A 23,373-nucleotide genomic window follows, 5' to 3' on the forward strand; every position below is an offset into this window, starting at 1 on the left:
ACACTGATTGTGTTCTCTTGGGAACGATCAGATAAGGCTTTGGGGATTCTGGGGAAGCAAGATTTGTGCCAATTTCTGCTGTGCCAGCACTCTTAAGATCAACCTCCTCTTCACACTTCCCCCAATTCTACCTAGAGTTTTTTACCAAATCATCTCAGGGACTGGGTAAGCCTATTTTGCAACCAATTTTTCCAATTGTGAAATTTCCCTGATGAAAGATGGCAGCCCCAATATATTTTCAGTAATACTTTCAAAAATTGAAACGGAATATTAGGCTTTACTTATTAGTAAAATAAACAGCATTAATACATAATAAAAAACAATCACAACTCAGTCAAATAAATGATACTAAATAAGTATATATTTATTTCCATTATCCAAAAAGTAAGTAGATATAGCAACTGTATTTATTTCTTTCCTTTTAAAAATCTACTGGGAAAAAAGAAACTCAATAAATTATGATCAATCGCAATGTGATTTTTTTAATAAAACAAATGTTTTCAAAATAATAATCTGATAGCTTTTACATGGGATTTCTGCTAAAAATGGTTTTCTTTAATATACTATCAAATAGTGCTCTTCATCTTTGAAAATCCCTCTGTACTGTTGCAGCTACTTTTACTTCCAAGGTACAGAATGGAGCCATTTCAGATGCAAGGCACTCAATGCTGGACAGTTTGTTTCAAGCCAAAATCCATTGAGAAGAAAGCAAGAAACTATGACCCACTTAACTTGAACAAACCAAATCATCACTTTCAATCTTTTGTGGTATTAAGAAAAAAACAAAACCCTGTAAGGTCTCTCCAAGATGAATGCAGGAGACAATGATTTCATTCAAGAGATTTTAGCCATATGCATACCATATTTAATCACAATAAAATCCAAAATAAGAAAATGACAAACACTCTGAAAATATGCAAAAGGCAACACATTTTAATCCAACATTGTCACCTTCTTACATCTTCTAACATGGTTTCTAATTTGTTAATAATTCAGTTTGATCTGGATGTGAAATTTAACATACTAGGCTTCTGTATCAGCTACAATATATTACTGACATTTAAGAAAATGAGAATAATTTCTAATGATTTTTTTCTTATCAAGATGTTTTGCATCACAAAGCCATCCAAGATTGGTTCATACAAATCATTTCTAAATTTCATGTTTAATCCAATAAAATACTATTAATTTTCTTCTCCTTCTGCATCCCCCTCCTCCTCCTCCTCCTCCTCCTCTTCTTCTTCATCCTCACCATGATCACCTAAATCCACATCATCTTCATCTTCAATCTTTAGAGGAAAAACAGAAATAAAACTGCTATTTAGTGTATTATATTAAATGGACAGCTTATTTTTAAACTTGCTAATTATTTTAACATGTTCAAGTAAAGAATTAAAATTTAAATCTATCTCAAGTTTTACGTTTAAAAATAGCATTTCTCCATCATCTGAGACCATCATCTTTTTATTATAGAACCTATAAGATAGAAATTTATTTACTATATTATGACAAGAGAATATTATTTTCACCAGGCCAAGAGCCCCATTTGCCTTTGAACAGCATATTAAAATTAGACTCCATCAAAATAAAAAGCTGGTCAAAATGCAACTAAATGAATGGCTAAACTGATTAGTTTGATAACTATAAGACTGAAAACACTTTACGAACTTTTTGCTTAAAACAGATAAAAAGGATGTATTTCTGGGTTTACTGATTTAAAAAAAGATTTATATGAGGAGAATGAAGCTTATGCCATATAGTTTTGCTACAAAGAAGATCAGTTGCTTTTTTAAAGTATTTTCTTTTTCTTTTATTGTTTTCAACACTTTCTTTTTTTTCTTTTATACTGTTTACCTTTTAATTTTGTAAATAAATTCTTTAATGAAATATTAAAATATAAATAAATCTGTATAGTAAATTTTAGCTTATGATTATATAGCTATGCAGATGTATATTATAGTTTCTCTAGCTATAAAATTAGTTGCCAAAAGCAACACATCAATGAGAGTAGTTGTTAGAACATGGTAATGGATTCTTTGCTGTTCCCATTTAGAAGCTAGGTGCCAGGTAGAGAGAGAAGTATTTAATGAACACAGCAAGCACTTAAAATTAAACCTTCGCTTTTTTCCTTTTTAATTTCTCTCTCCTTCCCCCTCTGACAAAAGTAGATGAGCAGAGCCTCCAGTTACATCTTTTACATTTTGCTGATAACGGTCCAGGGACTCTTTCTCTTCCTGTCTCAGATAAGGGAGCATTAGCACCCTCAGGCCTTGGCGGCCCAGGAGATATGGCCCTCATCTTCCTTCTGCAACTTCCAACACATGCGGGATTTGCTTCATTTCTGCTCCCTCTCTCCTTTCTTTAAAGATCATCATTCTGCCCAGAGGAGGCAGCCAGAATTACTAACGTGGCAGCTAAACCATATTCTTCTAGACTAGAGCAGTTGATATACCCAAACAACCCATCTCAATATGAAAAACCAATCTGTAATCCATTAATTAATGTATTTTATGTAATATATCTTATTTTAACAAAAGGTTAAAATTAGTGTTGTAGTAATACATTTCATAAAAGGGACGTGGTGGTTCAGTGGGTTAGGATGCTGAGCTTGTCGATCAGAAGGTCGGCAGTTTGGCGGGTCGAATCCCGAGTGCCGCGTAACAGAGTGAGCGCCTGTTACTCGTCCCAGCTTCTGCCCACCTAGCATTCGAAAGTACGTAAAAATGCAAGTAGAAAAATAGGGACCACTACGGTGGGAGGGTAACAGCGTTCCGTGCCCCTTTGGCGTCTTGTCATGCCGGCCACATGACCACGGAGACGTCCTCGGACAAGCGCTGGTTCTTCGGCTTTGAAACGGAGATGAGCACTGGCCCCTAGAGTCGGAAACGACTAGCACGCATGTGCGGGGGAACCTTTACCTTTAATACATTTCATACAATGTAAACCAAGGCTGTGACTGCTGAGGCCCTGGATGATACTCATGGAACACTGAGGCTCCACAGAACTCAGTTTGAAAAGCACAGTTCTAAAGGGTTGGTACAAATTTGGGGAGACACAGACACAGACAGTTTTGTCATGCATCTAAATTTAGCTCTAAAATTGTTCCAGCGAGTTCAAGTCTCACACTTGCTTTTGCAAATTTTGTATCTTACCGGTTCTCCAAGTTCTTTGAGTTTATTCTTTAATCCAACTATTTTCTGATCCTGATCTGCCAGAAGAACCAGGAAGTCATCTTGTTCTTTTTTAGATTCTGCAATTTCCTGCTGCAGTTTGCTTTTTTCATTTTTCAAAATTGCCACAGTGCTATTAGATGATTCCAGTTGCTGTTTAAATGAAGACTTCTCCTCATTGAGTCTTGCAATTTCATTCTGGCACAGAAAAGTATAAAATATTACATTCAGAGACATGTTACCTTCCATGAAAAAGTTGTGTGTTTGGAAGGAAGCAACATATGCTTCATATACCATAAAAATCAATATCCTTTTAAGGTAATTTATGTATTCCATATAAATGGTCATATGCAATGCTTTATTCAGTCTCATCTAAAATCTATTTTTTAGAAGTTTATGCTTCATATAGTTGATCTTTAGTAACTTTTTAATATCCATTTCCCAAATGCTCTGTCCATTTTTAGAAACTTGACAAATGATTCTAGAACTGATCTTTGAAGATGGAAAAAAATAAAAGTACAGCAAATCTCAGCATGCATTATTGATTGATCATTGCTTAGATCCTCTCTCATCTCAGGGGTAACATCTTTTGATATCTCAATGAACTATATATTACAGTATAGGAGCCTTAGAATGAGGACACATAATTAAGATAACAGCAATAAAGAACTATGACTCTACATACTTTAAAAGTACTTTTTTGACCACGTTTATGGGCAATGAGATCTCACGTGCCTCGATCTCACGTGCCTTGCCTGCTAATGACTGTAATATTAATGTCTAAACATAATCTAGGACCGTGGTGGTGAACCTATGGCACGCGTGCCACAGGTGGCATGCAGAGCCCTCTTTGTGGGCACGTGCGCTGTCACCCCAGTTCTAGGCCTTCAGCTGGGTTTTATAAAACCTTTTCGCTTTAGGCCTCTGCCGCCGTGTGCAAAAAAAAAGGTTCAATCAATCAATAAATTTCAACTTCTTGTGGGGAAAAAAAAGATCTTGCAAAGTTGGAATTGATTGATTGAACTTTTTAGTCCCACCCAGTCTGTCGTTACCACCGCAGCCACGCCCACCCAATGGACCATGCCCACCCAATAGGCCACACCCACCCAGCACCCGACAATACATAAGAGAGTTTTGGGTTGCAGTTTGGGCATACGGTCTCTAAAAGGTTCGCCATCCCTGATCTAGGATATTAGCAAGAAGCAAATCCACACCACAATCAACAATGAGGATTATATTTTTTTTCTGGAATGCTTATTATAATCTAGAGTTAATCCATCAATCAGTACATCTAGACATTAAACAAAATTGTAAAAAGCATTTTATGCCAATAATACAAAAAGACTGAAGTTATCACTAAGACAAAACTATAGATTGTTAACTCTAAGGTTAAGTTAAATATCCAATATCTTTATTAGTATGTTTTACTATGTGTTAAATACCTTTAATTCTTTATTCTCCTGCAAGATCACTGAAAGTTGTGTTTCCAGGTCAGTTGTCTTTGCTACCATATCAGCACTACTATCTTCTGATGCAGGAACTGAAGTCATGTTCTGCAAAATAAATAACATTGAACAAAATTATAAAGCTAATAGTTTTCAGAAAGTATAATAACTGTGATTGTCTTATATGATATAGTATAGCCAAGAATCAAATGTGATTACTGATGGCTGATGCTGAAAAGGACAAAGAGATTAAGGGGACTACTTCTATTTATTCTAATTCTCCCCCCCAACCCCCCCCCCCCAAATAAGCCAGAAACTAAAAGGCAAGGAAAATTCTTAAGATCCTAACATTTTCTAAAGTTCTTGCTTCTCAACCTGAAACTTGATTATTTGTGCCCTCAAGTTATCAATCTCCTGTGAGAGAAAACATATTAAATTCAGCTAAATATAAATATATTTATAGGTCCAAGACTAATCATATCATGGTAGATCTGATAATAAAAATATTAATAAATTTGAACTGGAATAATAGGTAAAAATAAGACAAGAAAATCCTGCTGATGATGTTACCTAGTCTGGAAACAACGTTCAGAAAATAAATTGAAACAAGCCTGGAGAGCAAATCACTGCCAAAATTTGAATTGGTTTGCTATTGAAGTACGGGTAACATGCAGATTTCAGTCTATTTCTCTCAAATATCACAGAAGTTGCTAACTTTATAAATTGAACTTAATGCAGACCAGACTCTTATTCAAAGAAAGTATCAAGAATTAATCAAGATGACTTTTAGGGATTCTTTGGGCTGACTTTGATGCCCAATTTTCAGCAGGGCATAAAATATTTTACCCATCTCAGATTGCTTCACTTGTAATTTTTATATCTGAAAATACAGCAATATTATTTATGCTAGAGATATATCCAACTTGGATTTTTACTATGTGTATCTCACTGAGCTACCTTTGAAGAAACTTTAGCTCATGAAGGAATATGGAACCAAAAACAATACAAGATTGCTTGTGAGATCAGCAGTGATCCTCCTATGACACACATAAGAGAAATCAGGTTTCTCATTTCTAATTATCTGACACAGGGAAAAAAGAGAAAACTGAATTGTACAACTAAAAGCCTACGGGATCTAGTTACAAAATCAAGACAAGGGCTCCCTTTTTGTTCAAACTGTAGTCATACCTCATGAGCAAGCAATGCATGGTTTCTCCCACTGTTATACAAAGGTAGCCTGACCAAATACTTTAAAATAGGCTACAGGAATTTCCTACCTTACATAGTTCACTATTTAACTGAGTTCCAGTAGATATATTAGTTTGTAATGATTGTTCTGTTGCTCCTTCCATTGTTGTTGAAAGTTTCTATAAACATCAGACATATAAAAACACCCAGTTGTTTAAAAAGCATAAGCACTTTAAACTATTGTTCTGGTTTTATTTTTTTTTAAAAAGCAGCAACCAGGATTATAGCTTGAGACACAAAATTGCAATTACACAGTAATGATTGGTGCCATCTTGGAAAACTAGCATATTTTGGCATATTGCATTGAGGATAGAAAATAAATTATGCAAATGGAATTAAATATTATATTACATTTTTAAAAAATTATCATACTAACAAATATGCTGGGAATGCCAGGAAGTATTTGAAACAGTCATGCTTTTCAAAAAAAATAAATAAATTAAATACCAATTTTATGCTATGGACTTCTAAACAATTATGAGATTAGTAAATCCATAGTATTTCATCTATAAACCCAGATTCAGTTTTTAAAAATAAAGCTTTATATGCCTGGATTTCAGTTTATTCCTAGTGAAATTAAAATAAAAACATATATTTTTGGTGGGTAGTCTCCCATCTTCTATTGCTTCGAGAAATAAATTACAGGAAAGGTCTCATATTTTTCTACATTACAGGTTTAAATTTTATGGATTTAAACCACTTTCAAGTCAGTAAGCTAATTGTTTTTAATAAAATGCCTACTTAAAAAAAACAACCAAGAGTTTTCTATACCAAACCAGATTTTATACACCAATAAGAACCAACTGAACTTATCAATACATTTTATCATATCATCCAAACCTATTAAGCTACATTTCTCATTCATTCATTCATTCAGCATACTGCCTAATATAATCTGAGATAATTCAGAATAATTGCAACAGCATATAAAATATAAAAGATGAAAAATCAATTGCTTTAAATTTGATTAAAAATTAAAATGCCATAAAAATAAAAGTAAAAAAAGAAAATGGCTCTTTTGCCATTTTCCTTAAATACTAGGACAATATGCACCAAAGATTCCCTTGGGAAAAGCATTCCATTCCTTGAAGTCTCATGGGGGAATCTGTGACAGACAGATGAACCTATGGTGTGCAGGGATTCTTCAAATAGCCTATTCTGCTGGGTAAAGAAGCAATTCCATAGTGGGAGAGAAAGTGCCTTTGAATCAAGCACCATATTATTTAAATTCTAAAGGTTTACACCTTAAAGCATGCCCATAGGAGACCATCCATATCAATGCAAATCTTTCAGCACTATTATCCTGGTTTTGACAAATGTTCAGAAAACATACAACAAATTCATCTGTGATCAAAATGATAAAATGGGAAGGTTTTATAGAAATCTCTCAAAATGTACATAATGATCAGAGTATCAAGGCAACTTCTTGAGAACCTAAGTACATTCTTCATGTCATAGGGAAGTTACCTGTAAAAGCTGACTAATGTAGGGAACACCTTTTAATACATTATGTATCTGGCAATTATATGGCTCAGCTATTTTGAGTACCATGCTTTGGAACCACTTTTTGAGAATAAGAAGGGTTTCAGAAAGGTGCTCCTCTTGCTCTTCACCCCCAAATACAAAGAAAAAAAAATGTACTGCTTGGAAATATATTTCTTTCCCCTGATTTGACGAAATTATGGTCTGCTGTGATTTGGGAGAAAGAAAGGAAACAATTTCTTAATCATTATTTTAGATCTGACCAGGAAAAACTAATGGGTTTCAGATCAGATCAGATGCTTATTACTAAGAATGAAACTTTACTGCTCACCAGGGTTTCAATCAAAGAATCCTTTTCTCTTAGCTGTTCTTGCAGTAATTCAAGTTTGTGCTTCCATTCCTCCATTTCCACGTGCAATTTGCTGATTTCTTCTGACTGAACACCATTTATCTGACCCATATCACTGTGCAAACTATGATGCTGATTGTCTTTTCCTATTAAGCAAATTGTAAAATGATTTACTTCTAGCATTTCAGATAAAAAAATTAAAACATTCTTACTTCAATGTATTTCAAAATTATAATTCCACTAGGAAATTGCAGAATTAAATTTAGACAGTTGTATCAGAGAACTACTTGTCTACTGTCAGACAGACAAATTGAAACAGAAATTCCGGTATAAAATAATAAATAAAATAGGACAAATGAATACATCATGAAGAATGATGTTTAGTAGTTTATTCTAAACATTTCACTTCTTAAACTAGCTTTCCTTGAGGCAACCTTTGAAATATTGATATTTTATCTAATTTATTTTACTGGCCAGTATCTGGTAATTGCTGAAATGCTTAGAAATGAACTAAAAGAGCTTAAGTGGGTATGTATGTGAAGACTCTAAGACTATTTATATATAATATGAATAAAAGGTTAATATACAAAAGAGTTGGATTAGAGAGATATTTTGGTGTATCAAATTTATTACCTGATCAACTGACTGCAGAAACTAAAATGAAGGCAAAGGAAAAAAATTAAAGGAAAAGATGCCTTCTTTTCAAACTCATCACCTGGTAATAATATCCCTGCAGTTTTCTTGACAGGATTACAAAAATCAAATGGCCACTGTCTTCTGTTTAAATGCGTTTTAAATTTCCCTGTAAAACCTACAGCTCTGGAATTGTCAAGTGATTCCTCATCTTTGGACTAATTAAGTTCAACTCCGCTTGGGTTTTGAGACTGACCAATTTCTTAACATTAAGAAAACCAAGATCATGGCATCCGGCCCTCTCAATTCCTGGCAAATAGATGGGGAAGAAATGGAGGTAGTGACAGATTTTATTTTCCTGGGCTCCAAGATCACCGCAGATGGGGACTGTAGCCAAGAAATTAAAAGACGCTTGCTCCTGGGGAGGAAAGCCATGGCAAATCTAGACAGCACACTAAAAAGCAGAGATATCACCCTGTCAACAAAAGTGCGTATAGTCAAGGCTATGGTCTTCCCAGTTGCAATGTATGGCTGTGAAAGTTGGACCACAAAAAAGGCTGAGTGCCAAAGAATGAGGCCTTTGAACTGTGGTGCTGGAGAAGACTCCTGTCCTGCAAGGCGATCAAACCGGTCAGTCCTAGAGATCAACCCTGACTGCTCTTTAGAAGGCCAGATCCTGAAGCTAAAACTACAATACTTTGGCCAGCTAATGAGAAGGAAGGACTCACTGGAGAAGAGCCTAATGCTGGGAAAGATTGAGGGCAATAGAAGAAGGGGACGACAGAGAATGAGGTGGCTGGATGGAGTCACTGAAGCAGTAGGTGTGAGCTTAAATGGACTCCCGAAGATGGTAGAGGACAGGAAGGCCTGAAGGAACGTTGTCCATAGGGTCGCGATGGGTCGGACACGAGTTCGCAGCTAACAACGTTAGGTAAAGTATCATTGTCTGTTGAGAGTGAAATACAAATGAGAAATTTCTTAGCTTCTAAGGCAGGGGTAGGCAACCTTGGCTCTTTTATGACTCGTGGACTTCAACTCCCATGCATGGCTGGCTCAGGAATTCTGGGAGTTGAAGTCCATGAGTGGTAAAAAAGCCAAGGTTGCCTACCCCTGTTCTAAGGCAAATGGGGAGAGATGGCACTGTGGCTCCAAACTGGTGCTATCAGTTAAAGCAAATTTTTAATCTATCTGTCTAAATTTTTGTTTCCACCACTGTATCTCTCTTTGGTTTTGGGGGTTTCTTAAAAAAATACCACTCTACAGATGATAATCTTGATGAAATTCTGAGATTGACTTTATGCACTTAAATAGTCTATTGTCTGTCAATGATTAATGCCAATTTACCACATTCTTGAGCTGTTGAAAGTGTATACAACTCAACACAATTTAAAATCCCATGGCCTGCAAGTTATTTCTCAGGAAAAACTATGCAAAATACTATTAGCATTACTACCTAGCTGTATTTTAAGGAGGTTATATTGGTCCTTGTGTTGCTGGATTTGTGAAACTTGTTGCGTAACTGTTGTCTGCAACTGTTCATTTTGAATTTTTAATGATTCTACTTGTTTCTTCAATTCCTCAAGCTCCTGATCCTTTAAAATAAAATAAAAAGAAACAAAATTAAGTTTTCACCCATTTTTTAAACATAGGTCTACTCTCTAATTATGCCTGGGATCTTGAATCTTTTAAGATTTCTAACTGAGATGCTAAATTGACCAACTGTATTAGTGCAATATAGATAAAAATATTTTGGGGGGGGGGAAATTCACTGAAACATGAGATAAAAAATGACACCAAGGACTAAACTATTTTACTTCTACCATTTACAGATATTCCTTGATTTATGATTATTTGTTTAGCGACAATTTACAATTCATCCTCCTACATATGTCTGCTGCAGCATCTCTGTGATCATGGGAATGAAATTTACATGCTTGGCAATTGGCATGTATTTATGACAATTCCAGTGTTGTGGGGTCACATAATCCCCATATACAATCTTCCCAGCAAGTTTCTGATAAGCATAGTCAATGGGGGAAACCAGAATTGCTTAACAACTACATTATTCACTTAATGAAAGAGGCAAAATAGATCATATATTAAGACAGTCTGAATTTTACTGATAGATGTTCCAGTCCCAATTGTAGTAATAAGTCAAGGACTACCTGTACAATAACAGGCCAAGACCCCATTCCCGCAAGAGGATATTCCACAAAGTAATTCCTGAGAGTTTAGAAGATCTAATATATATGGGGTCTTCACTTACTGACCACAAATGAGACTGACAACTTCATCAATAAATTACATTTTCATATAGTGAAAAATCAGATAACCACACCTCATTTACAATGGCAGTTTATCAGTTCCAGCTGTGATCATTAAGCAAATCATCACAGGTTGTGAAATGTGATGTAACCTGATAGCAACTTGCAACTCCCATCAGCTTTGATTCTGCCAACTGTGAAGGTTGTAAAAGTGCAGGTTGTCAAATGCTGGAATCATGATTACCCTGGGGACAGTCACAACTTGGTAGACTAGTTTAAGTCTCCCATATTCAGTACTGTCATAACTTTGAACAGTCACTGAATAAGTAGTCAGAAAGTAAGAATTATCTATAATATCTTTCAATTATGAATAACAAATTTGACTAATTGATGTTATAGCTTTTTAAAAATTCTTAAATAACTAGTGATTGCAAATTGCTTTTTTAAAAATCTTAAATAACTAGTGATTGCAAATTGCAAATACCTAGTATTAAATGGAATTTAGGTGATATGTACCGTGTTTTCCCCAAAATATCCTGAAAATAAGCCCCAGTTAAGAGCCCGCCTACCCTGTCCCACCGTCTGGTTGCACGAGGGGGGGAGGCACATGCATAAAAATCAAGCTAGGGCAGGGATGAGGAGGTAGAACTGCCCCACACCTGCTTACCTTAGGACCGCTGCAGCCAGGCCACCCGTGCTCCAACACCTGCTTCACCTCATGGCAGCGGCACCAACAGCCCCATCCAGCAGGAGCCCATATAGCCGCCACCAGCCCACTTCTGTGGCTGCTCGCCACCATTCAGACGCATCCCCCCACCCCCACGGGAGCTCCATTGTGAAGGCCTCTGCCAGCTTCCCTTCTTGGCTGCAGAGGCCTTTCCCAAAGCCTCTGATGGTGAAGCAGAGGCCGGGAGTCAACACGTCAAGCAGTGGTGAGAGGCTGCAGAAGAAGTGGGCTGCTGGTGACCATGCAGGCTCCTGCTGGATGGGGTTTAGTGCCGCCGTGAGGTGAGACAGTGGGAAAAATAATTCATCCCCCCAAAATAAGACCCTAACGCCTCTTTTGGAGGCAAATATATATTATTTTTGGGGAAACACACTATTATAGCAGAGATGTACTGTGCATATAAGACTACGAACTACTGTGTTTCCATAATTTTAAATAAATCTCAGTATAATGTGTAACTTGGGCTTAAGATATACCTTTAAATGTGCATAGTATATCTGAGATTAAATGTAATTCACTTAAAACAAGATACATTATTTACCTGTACTCTAATGACATCTTTATAGTGTGTCACTATGTTGTTATGTTGTTCTAAACTTTTTTTCACTTCTTCTTCCTTTTTATCTTCTTCACTTGACTTATAAATTGCCTTTGTTATAATTCCTGTGAAATGATGATTTATAATATTAGATAATTTAAGTCAAATGTTGCAGCATTCTAGATGACTATAGAGATTAAGAGTTTAAAAGGTGTCATCATTAACATAATGGCTATTCAATATTTCTCAATCACTCAGATTTTTTTCCTTAAAATGCTAAAACAACCTTTCTTATCTGATAATACTGTTACTTTAAAATAAAAAAAAAACATTTTGATAGAAAATATTCAATAAGCAATGGATCAGGAAACATTTCTCAGTCATGTCATGAGTTAACTAAACTTGTTGCAACTTTTAACTCCCACAATTTCCCACTGAGCTTAACTCTCCACAATTGGTTCACATTTAAATGAGTTCAATAAACACTAGTACAATAGTACACCACAGGCATAATATGTATACTCTGATTTCTGTGGAGAAATATGAAAGCCTCAGAAAGAACAAACCATTTTTCTCAAGCCTTCTGCCCAAAACTGAAAATAAAATGAAAAAATACACAAAATATGTATTGTGTATTGTTATTTCAAAATATTCATATCAAATCATGAAACAGACAAATAGGCAAAAGGTTTATCTCAATATAAGTGAAAAATAATTTTCAGAAGTCCATGGAAAAAAGAAGCAGAAGAAGCAGAGCCTTCTAAGAAACCCAGAAAATGAGACCATGGAGTCAAATGTGGCAACATTTGAATTCTGAGCTCTGGTGTCTCTTCTCTACCTGGTTCTCAGTTTCTATTGAAACATTAATCTTCTCTATGTATCTATAATATATAACTTACTCTATTTTGCCACAAAGTAGATGATTTCTTCCTTCTTTCTCGAATTAACTTTTTGCCAACCTGCTGATCCTAAGCAGGTAAGAATGAATAAAGAGATGCTACATTTCACTGTGTTCAGAAACCTTCACCTCCACTGGTTACAAACTTTTAAAAATTAAATTAACATACTTTGCTTAATAGATTTTCAAAAAATAAGAAATTGACCTCATACCTCTACATGATGCAATAATAAAGGCTGTGAATGTATAATTTTTCTGATTTTTTTTCTTTGAATTCTCAGTATCTATGGAGATTCTCAGTCATCCAAGTCATGGTTGTCCCAAAGATGTTTTTTTCAAAAGGCAACTACACTTTGTTTTTCATTGAAGATATTTCGCTTCTCATCCAGTCAGAACTGAGGTAGCTTCTTGGATGAGACGTGAAACATCTCCAAAGAAAAACAAGGAAGTCTAGTTGCCTCTTGAAAAAGCACCTTTGGGACACCCCTGAGTTCTCATAACTTTTTCTGTTACATCAGAATTTTCAGAAATTATATACAATCTATATAAATTTATTAATTTTGATGACAAGATTTTTTTAAAGAATTAGAACTGCTGGTAAATTGTACTTTCTCCTTTTTCAAATTAATACTCCAAGAAATGATGTAACAAGTCTCACCTTCCAGTTCTTTCACCAGCTTTGTAAACTCATGATCAAACATCATATGATCAGGGCTAGAAAAGTTTGGCTGTGGTTTCTGAGCTGCTCGGGAATAGAATTCATGTTTGCTAATAAATCCCAATTTCTCAATAAAAATTTCCTTGCCAATCCTTTTTTCTATAAGCTGCTTTAGTTTTTCTCTAAAGGGGAAAACAGAATTATGTAATAATTCTAGCTGAAAAAAATCCTCTTTTTAATCATATCCCTAACCCTCAAAATCTTAGTTCTTTTTAATAAAAAAAAAGGATAAAGAAAAAGATCAGATAAATAGTATGCAATAAGTCAGAGTGATGGAGAAGGAAAAAAGATGCCTTCAGATCTTGTAGAGAAATCAATTTCAGTGTGAAATAAATTGAGACAAATTACAGAAAATCAAGCAACTTCAGAATATTGGAAACAATGAGAAGACAAACTAAGTGATAGTTTAAAAATAGTTATATGTTTTTATTTTGCTTTTTCAAGCCAACATTATTCTTCAGTAGCACTGGAGAGACAGCCTCTAATTCCAAATGACATTTTATCAGTTTCAAACTGTTGGGGCCATAAAGTTTATAACTAATAATAAAAAAGCATGTGTTTGCCTTAATTAATATGGAAAGTTCATATATTTCCTAATACAGTATTTACAATGCAAAATATATTAAATGAAATATGAATGCCAATATACTCACTTTTTATAATTCTCAAGTGAATTGTCATTGTAATAAATGGAGATTCCTAGTAATAGAGCACACAATCCTTGAACCAGCTGCTCCTCTTCTCCAAGGTTTTCTGCTATTTGTCCTGTTAGCTAGATCTTTGGCTAAGGATGCTAGAGACTGAAGTACTTTTCTTTGCATCACACTTTAGAGTAAAAAGATAACAATTTCCTTGATTTGACTTCCGGTTCCTTTTTCCAGCGGAGCAGTCCGAAGATTCAGAATGCCGAACCCTTCGGCTGAAATTTCTTTTTGTTGGGGACCCTAAGGGGCCAGAACCCACCCTGAAGGGGTGGAACGAAGGAAGGAAATCCCAGGGAATTAGGAGAGACAGCGGTCTCCCCAAATGGTCCAGGAGAAGCCTCCCAGAAACCAACAGAAGGCTGGCTAACTCCATTGTCCAGTCATAGCTGAAAACAACGGAAGTCATAAGCTTTTAAACTAAGCGGATTTTAAACAGCATGCTTGAATCTGGGTAAGAATATTGATTTTCTCTATCCTACCTATTTTCCTGAAGAACAAAGTCCCAAAAATAAGAGATCTCAGGGGGGGGGGGAAGGAGGGGGATTCTACTCCCTTCTTTTGGTTACCAGAAGCGGCAAAACCTACCCTTTAGAGAGAGAGAAAAAGACTAAAAAGATCTGAAAAATGAGCAAACGCTGACACCTACTGGTGGGTGAGGATTTTTCTTTCTCTGACCCTCAAAGTTCTTTAAAAATGCAGCTGTGTAAACAAAGTGAGAGCAACAAATCTGAAGCAATGAACACTTTACAAAAGGAAACATATGATAAGCGGGAACAATTTCAAAGAACAATGATTTTAAACCACAAAAAAATACAGAACAACCTTGAGTGTATGAATCAACTTATCTCCAACTTAATTTCACTCCAAGAAATTTCCCAGGAAAATACAGTAGAGATGACTGAACATAATTCTGAGAATAGAGACTTAAAGATGGAAATGTATAAAATAAAAAATCATGATTTAATTCAAATGGAAAATATTTCAACACATTCAAGCAACTTTGAAGTTAAGGAAAAGAATGAGAAAAAATACAGGGAAACAAATGATGCAGCAAAACATACTGATTAAGAAAGGCAATGGCCAGAGAAAAAAGATTAAAATAGAAATCAAGAAAATAGATGATCGGACTTATCAAAGAGAATACTTAAAAAAGAAACATTTGTTTGACTGTGGAAAAACTTTGGAATATATTACTCTTAGAGAGATGAATTATTATTTTTTATTAACTAATACAATAAGAAATTTGTTTGAATATGGCTAAAGAAATGGAAAAACTTTGGAATACATTACTCTTAGAGGGATGATTTTTTTTAATTAATACAATGTTTTTTTTCTTTTTCCTTTCTGTAAAAAAAAGTTGAAATGATTTAAACAAAGCAAATGTTTTAGTTATTTAAATATGACGATAAGAAAAGCATAAAAATGTGTTTAAAATGAGAGTTAAAGGATTAGATGATTAGATCTATTGAATGGAATGCTTGAAGTTTAAATAGATTAAATACATTCTCAGCTATGGTCAAAAAGAATAAGAAATTGAGGGAATAAATATATATTAAATTAGGAGGGATACATATTTTAAGTAGTATGTTATTTTTTTTGTATTTCAGTGCTTTTGTCTTTTTTTCTTTTCTCTTCTTTTTCTCCTCTTTTTTTGTCTCTCTCCTCTTTTCTTTTCTCTTTCTACTTTTTTACCTATTGATTAAGAAATATAAAAGTATGAGAGGGCTTATATGGAAAAAAATAGAATTAAATCCACCAATGTAAATGTAGTTAATTGTTGAGAAAATTGTTACTAGTAAGAATATTTAGAATTTGGGGGGAGAAATAAGCTGAAATAAGCACAGTAACAGGATTTACGATAAGGCAACTAAAATGACAAATAGGAATATTGGAAAAACTATATACTTAATTGTTTATCAAAATAATGAGAATTGTTTTAATCTAATGTTTGCAAAGAAAGATACTTTGGGGAAAAGGGAAATCAACTGAAATTAACATATGGAATATAGATTATAGAAATCAATTGTTAAAGATTGTCTTATAAATGTTACCCAGACAACATACTGTTTACAAATTACTGAATGATTTATGTTATGTTTAAAAATACCAATAAAATAAATACCAAAAAAATTCCTTGATTTATTTTGATTGAATGGCCATATCAATGCAGATGTCTTAGCATCAATTTATTTAGCTATTTATCTGTTCATTCATTCATTTATTAATTTAATAAATCTCACTCTATGACTCGGTACCAATATAAGTGGCTTGCCACTGCCTTCTTTCATAAAACTTTCTGATTTACCAATCTGGTTACAGCTTTTGGACTTCTTGGGAGTCTCTTACTTCTAACTTAACTTTTTCACCACCAGCTTGTCTTGACTTAGGTTTTTATCTAAATAACTTAACTACAAAGCAATCAGTTGTTTATTCATTTAACCAAAACAAATTTAACGAAACACTGTTATTATACTATAACAGAAACATGTAGCATGCTAATTTTAATAGAAGACAGTGAAAATCTATTCATGAGCACAATGTGAGATATTTTAATAATAATTTAATAAATGTCAAAATTGCAAAAGATGCATTTCTTTTAGTGTATTGTCACTTCTGGCCTTTAATTGAAACTTTATATCATTACTACAGCAAAATATTAAATTGTAATTCTTTTAAAAGGATACAAATGGAATATTTTCTGGATTGTGAAGAAAATTTGTGACAGCAATGGGGCAATTGCTTAGCCATGTGCAAAGCAGCATTAATAATCCAACCCTTGTCTGCACTTTGCTTCCCTGGAAAAAACAAAAGCAAATATTATCTCTGTTGCATCATAATTCTCAAGGTCATCAATCAATCAACCAAAACCATTCCCTAAAAGTGAGGAATGCACAGGCCTTGGGGAAACTTGAAATACAATAAAATTTCAGGAAAAAAATTGGGAATAAAATACCAATGGAGCCTGATGAGAACTGTGCATCCTTAGTATTTGCAACTGGAAAAGAAAATTATTGTGAGGAGTGGGCTGGGGATTATTGCTATCAGCTAGGAAAGGAGGCTGGCTGAAACTGAATCTTGACTTTATTGTGTGGTAGCAATCCTATCTGGCTGAATAATATTTTAAAAAAGATTATGAACTATGGATGAATAGAGAACTGGATTACCAGATATAGCAGTATCTCCTTATTGTCCATTGCTAACTCTATGTGTAGCTGCACAAAATTTAGTTACATTATAAGTACTAGCAGGCTGTCTATCCCAAAGTAAAAAGATGAGAAGGAATTCATCTGGTCACTCAGAAAATTTACTAAAATGGCATAGTACATTTATTATGTAGATCTATACAGAATTTATATTACAGCAAGACATACAAACTATTTCAAGAGTAAAACTGGGCTAAGTTCACTTAACAACCACTTTGCTTAGCAATGGAAATTCCAGCCACAATTGTGGTCATAGGTTGAGGACTTGTACATGAGGGCAAGTATGACATTATTTTCATTACTGAAACTTGGTGGGATTTAACAATGCCTGGAATATACAAGTGGATAGATTTAAATTGTTCAAAAGAAATAGACCTAATAAAAGAGGAAGCAGAGTTGCATTATTTATAAGAAATAACTACACCTATATAGAAATGCAAAAAAAAGGATGAAAATCTTCTTGAATACATTTGGGTTAATATAAAAGGAAAAAGGAATGACATTGCCATAGGTCTATACTACAGGACACCCAATCAATCAGAGGAAATAGACAAATGTTTTGCTAATCACTTAGCTACAATGTGCAGGAAGCATACTAGAAGAGTAATGGTAAATTTTAACTACTCCAACATCTATGGGGAGACAAACTCTGCACCAAATGGAAGATCAAACAGGTTCCTAACAAACCTGACAACTTTGTCATCCAAAAGACAGAGGCAGGTACTTGACGGTCAGCTATACTGGACCTAATCCTTACTAACAGCAATAAAATGACAGAAGGGATTGATGCTGCAGGAACTTTGGGAGAAGAGCAACCATGTCATATTGGAATTTAACACAACAGAGGCACATGCAATAGAACAAAGTCATGCTAGTGTTTTAGACTTTAGATATGAACACACTTAGCTAGGGAATGATTCCATGGATGAAAATTTCAAAGGGAAAAACCACTCAAGAATCTCTGAAAAATAAGAGTATAAAAGCCCAATCTAACAATGCCACTGAGAAAGAAAAATAAGAGAGACCCCAGATGAAACCAGCAGTTGCATAAGCAAGTCTCTGATAAACTGAAAAACAAAAAGGAGAAGTCAGAAAAGTTAAAGCTCAGAACAAACTAAAACATTCAACAAATATAAAAAATAATTTTAAAAATTTCTACATATAAAAAGCAAGAAAAATGTCAAGGAAACAATCAATATTGGGAAAGGATGTCAAGTTGGCAATAGGCAACATGGAGAAAGTGCAATTGCTTAATTTATTCTTTGCATCTGTCTTTCTACAAAAGGAAAAAAAATAACCCAACCTAACAAAAATACATAATAAAAGACAGATTAGGAATACAAATCAAAGTAGGCAAAAATAATAATGGTAAGACAACATATTTCCAGACAAATTTAAATCACCAGAACCAGATGAATTACATCCCAAGGTTCTGAAGAAGCTGGTAGACGTGATCTTGGAACTACTAAACCATAACTTTAAAAAAATCCAGGAGCACTGAGGAATTACCAGAAGACTGGAAAAGAGGTGATATGGTTCCAATCTTCAAAAAGAGGGGGGAAAATGGACCCAGGAAATTTCAGACCAATCAGTCTGACAACAATACCTGGGAAGATCCTGGAAAAGATAATTAAGCAGCGTATTTGTGAACATCCAGAAACAAGCAAAGCTGTTACTAGAAGCCAACATGGGTTTGTCAAAAACTTTGGCAAAGTGACTAAGTTAATGGACCACCAAAATGCTGTGGACATAGTATACCTGGACTTCAGTAAGGCATTTGACAACATAGACCACAAACTTATTACTGGGTAAGATAGAAAAATGTAGGATAGCATCTCCACCAGATGGATTTGTAACTGGATGACCAACCACACTCAATGTGTAGTCCTCAAAGGAACTACATCTATATGGAGAGAAGCATGCAGTGGGATAACCCAAGGTTTTGTCTTAGAACTCAGTACTCTTCAAAATCTTCCTAAACAATTTAGATGAAGGGATACAAGAGGAACTCATCAAATCTGTAGACCAAGCTGAAGGGAATAGCCAATACTTTTCACACTAGCAGTGCTAGTATTACTTTCTCCTGCAAAGACCATACTTTACAAGACCACACTTGGAATACTACATCCAATTTTAGTCACAATACAAAAAGATGTTGCAGAAGGAGTGCAGAGAAGAGCAATAAATTTGGAAAATCAGGAAGTGTGAGAAAGAAACTTAAAATTGCTCCCCTTGATTCTGTGGTGGCACAGTGGTTAGAACAGGGGTCCCCAACCCCGGTCCATGGACCAGTACCAGGCCACGGCATCCAGCAAGCGGTCTGCACAAACAAGCAAAGGCCCATCCGTGGGATGCAGGCAACATACAATAACATGCACCCTCCAATCCATGGAAAAAACCCTCTCCCCGTGGAACCAGTCCCTGGTGCTCCAAAGGCTGGGGACCTCTGAGTTAAAATACAGCAATGCAGACAACTTCTACTGACTGCCAGCTGTCAGCAGTTCGATTCTCACCAGCTCAAGGTTGACTCAGCCTTCCATCCTTCTGAGGTCAGTAAAATGAAGACCCAGTTGGGGCAATATGCTGACTCTGTAAACCGCTTACAGAGGGCTGTAAAACACTATGAAGCAGTATATAAGTCTAAGTGCTACTGCTGTAAAAGGGAGAAATTCTATCAGGTTTTTAAAATTCTGTTACTGTGGCCAACTTCAATAAGGTGAATTTTTTTGGTGGTGATTGCTTCCTGATCTGATCTACCTCAGGGAATGATACCACCTAAAGCACTAGTATTATGCTGAGAGGACTCGATACACTGAATATAATTACTTCTAGCCAGTATTTTTATCATTTACTTCTACAGCTATTTGGAAAATGAAAGGAAGATAGGTTACAGCTGCATCATCCACTTGCTTTAAAGAGATATAGCCACATGTTATCTTCATGCTTCCCTATAATTTGAAACACTTTTTGTAAAAAAAAGAAAAAGAAAATGATTCTATAGGTTAAACAGGCAAATGTTTCAATAGTTATAACCCAATAAGAATATTTATAGTCTTAAAATCTATTCCTGGCTATTTCTATCTGTTTTTGATATGAAAAAAATCAGTCTCTTTACTTAATGGTTGTTTTTATTAGCAATAATTGATTTTGCAATTGTATTTTGCCATTTTATTTTTGTTTATTTATATCCCTTTAGTATTTACAAAAAATGCACAAAACATATCCAACATATCTCCTATTTTCCCCACAACAACCCTGTCAGATGAATTAGGCCAGTGATGGTGAACCTTTTAGAGACCAAGTGCCCAAACTGCAACACAAAAACCACTTATGTATCATCAGGTGCCGGGTGGGCGTGGCCCATTGGATAGGCATGGCTATGGTGGTAACGGCAGACTAGGTGGGACTAAAAAGTTCAATCAATTCCAACTTTGCGAGATTTTTCCCCCCCCCCCAGAAGTTGAAATTGATTGATTGAACCTTTTCTCTTTTTTTTGCACACAGCGGCGGAGGCCTAAAGCAAAAAGGTTTTATAAAACCCAGCTGAAGGCCTAGGACTGGGGCGACGGTATGCGTGCCCACAGAGAGCGCTCTGTGTGCCACCTGTGGCACGGGTGCCATAGTTTCGCCACCACTGAATTAGGCTGAGAGAGACTGACAGCTCTAAGATCACCCAGCTGGCTTTCATGACTAAGGTAGGACATGAATTCATGGTCTCTTTCTTTCTAGCCTGGCACCTTAACCACTACACCAAACCAGCTTTCTGTTCTGTTCTTCTGTTCCTTTTATAACTTAAGCAAAAAACTTTATAAAATGTAAGATCATTCAATATATAAATCTTATCCTAAATAGTCAGCAGAAAATACTAATCAATAGAGTGAATCACTTAATAAAACAAAATTTAATCTGAAAGTTATTTAATTATTTAAACTAAGTAGGAGGAATACTAATCTGAAATACCATGGTTTGGAAACACCTCAGTTTTTTATCTTCTGTCTGGTTATGAAAAGCAAGAAAGTACTCATTAAACTTTGTAAAAAACAGATACTGAATTTACACTAAAAGAAGAGTAAAGAAGTCAAACTACAATTAGTACCCACTGGTTATACAAAGACTCTTCGGAGAAAGAAAAAGCACCCTTAACAACCATGTTTCCCATATCAGTAATCAAAACCACCAAGAGATAAGACAGTTTGTTACTAGAAATAACACCAAGCAACAGGCACAAACTGTAAGTACATAAAAAACCCTCAAACAGTTAATTCATAAAACACAGCAAAGCTGAGATAGCAAATAGACCCTGCTACAATGAAAGGAATGCTTTGCGTTCATCAATACATACCCGTCTGTCGATCTTATCACCCTGTGAACCATACATTAAATATTACAAAGGAATGCTGTAGGATGTTAAAATAATTACAATACTGTACAGAGGTGAGCTGTTTTGATTTTCATTAATCTGAGACTAGGTATATGGATGACATAGAAGTTTATTTTAAAAAAATAAATAAATAGCAACCCCTTTTCAGAACAAATACTTTTGAATGAGAAGAGAAGAAAGATTAACACTGAAATGTATTATGTATAATTTAACATCAGCCAAATGAGTTTTGCTTGGTTTATAGGGATTTTATTTCATTTGAAACTACCTACCTACTGATTTGTTTTCAGAAAAAATAGTTTGCACAGAAAAAAGTAGAATGAAGTTCATAATAATTTTCCATGCTGCTCTGAAGGAAAAAGTGTTATTTACTGCATATAAAAATATGCAAGAAAAATGTTTTCCTCCATCCTATATATACAAATATTTGAAACATACACATTGTACAAACCAATAACAAAATAACTGAAAGTCAATGTAAAGACTATTTACTTTTGTATTATTGATAAATTTGTAAGAAGGCAAGCCCACATGTGGTCTCAACAAGTGGCCAAGGTTTTTTGTACACATTCATTTCTTGGCTTCATATTTTCATGGTTCAAATATGTACCAATGCTCTGATTGTGGGGAAAAAAGGACATACTATTTTTGTCTCACCTTTCATTCCCTTATTCCAATTTTTACTTCCTTCAAGATGTACTGTATACATCAAACAGATTATACATGCATTTCTGATTCTTTATAATTTGCTTAGATGTATACTTTCCCTTTCCTTATGACATTCAAAACATAACAAACACTCTTCCAATATTTCCTCTCTGTAGCTTTATGAGAAATTGGACTGACAGAGCTTACATAGCTGAGGACAGATTTGAACTTTGGTCTCCTTGGTCCAGTTATAATGCAATCACACCACACTATTATTTTCCATGTATGTTACCCACAGACATTACCCACATCCCAGCAAACAACGGGTTTTAATAATTCTAATCGTTGGTTCTACCCACATATGCTTATCAGAATTAGCACAAATTAACAGAAAATACTACATATTAAAAGCAATAGTTTGTGCCACGATCATTTAATAGTGCTTTATGGTTTACTAAACATAATAATCAAGGAATTTTATAACAACTCTCTTTTTAAAGAATGTTTCTTTATGGATACTTCTAAAAGGATTCAGTTATAGGTTCATTATGCTGTACCTGAGCCAGAATGTTAGTGCACTGCTGAAGTAAGGACACTGGAGGATTTCCAATACTAGTTGCTAGCTGTACCCGTAGCAGCTGCTCCTTTAGAGTGGCATTTTCTTGCAAAGCATGGGCCAATGCCACAGCTGCGCACCAATTTGAAACAGAATCTGTAGAAAAGAGTCCTCCACAAAGAAGTTGGCCAGCTGAGACAGAACTTCCAGTAGCTGTAAAATAAGCAGTCAATTTATTGACAGGACTACTATTTCAGACATGTTCACCTATGTAAAGCTTTTGAAATACCTGGGACATTATCTAAAACAGGAATGTTTTGACATTGGTTAGGGGCTTCAAGGAGCATAGCCAATTCAAATGGTGAGGAAAAAATGTGTGGGCCAATTTTGGACAGTTATGCAGGAGTTA

General features: G+C 35.0%; 1 protein-coding gene across 4 annotated transcripts in view; it reads right to left on the reverse strand.

Moving 5' to 3' along the window:
• Positions 1-346: 346 nt before the first annotated feature.
• USO1 (USO1 vesicle transport factor) overlaps positions 347-23,373 on the reverse strand; it is a 59,256-nt gene continuing 36,229 nt past the window's right edge. For 2 of the 4 annotated variants that reach the window (XM_083376301.1, XM_083376304.1), the window contains 12 exons: positions 22,966-23,177; positions 21,722-21,742; positions 16,861-16,971; positions 14,126-14,244; positions 13,413-13,594; positions 11,860-11,981; positions 9,781-9,919; positions 7,677-7,840; positions 5,893-5,982; positions 4,613-4,723; positions 3,153-3,368; positions 347-1,289 (listed from right to left, as the gene is read on the reverse strand). In XM_083376301.1, the coding sequence (XP_083232427.1) occupies positions 1,185-1,289; positions 3,153-3,368; positions 4,613-4,723; positions 5,893-5,982; positions 7,677-7,840; positions 9,781-9,919; positions 11,860-11,981; positions 13,413-13,594; positions 14,126-14,244; positions 16,861-16,971; positions 21,722-21,742; positions 22,966-23,177 (1,592 nt within the window). In that variant the 3' untranslated portion in view covers positions 347-1,184. The remainder of the gene's footprint in view (positions 1,290-3,152; positions 3,369-4,612; positions 4,724-5,892; positions 5,983-7,676; positions 7,841-9,780; positions 9,920-11,859; positions 11,982-13,412; positions 13,595-14,125; positions 14,245-16,860; positions 16,972-21,721; positions 21,743-22,965; positions 23,178-23,373) is intronic. The other 2 variants (XM_083376302.1, XM_083376303.1) reach the window with 2 other exon arrangements.

This window comes from Vipera ursinii (assembly GCF_947247035.1).
Source record: "Vipera ursinii genome assembly, chromosome: Z".
Lineage (NCBI taxonomy): Eukaryota > Metazoa > Chordata > Lepidosauria > Squamata > Viperidae > Vipera > Vipera ursinii.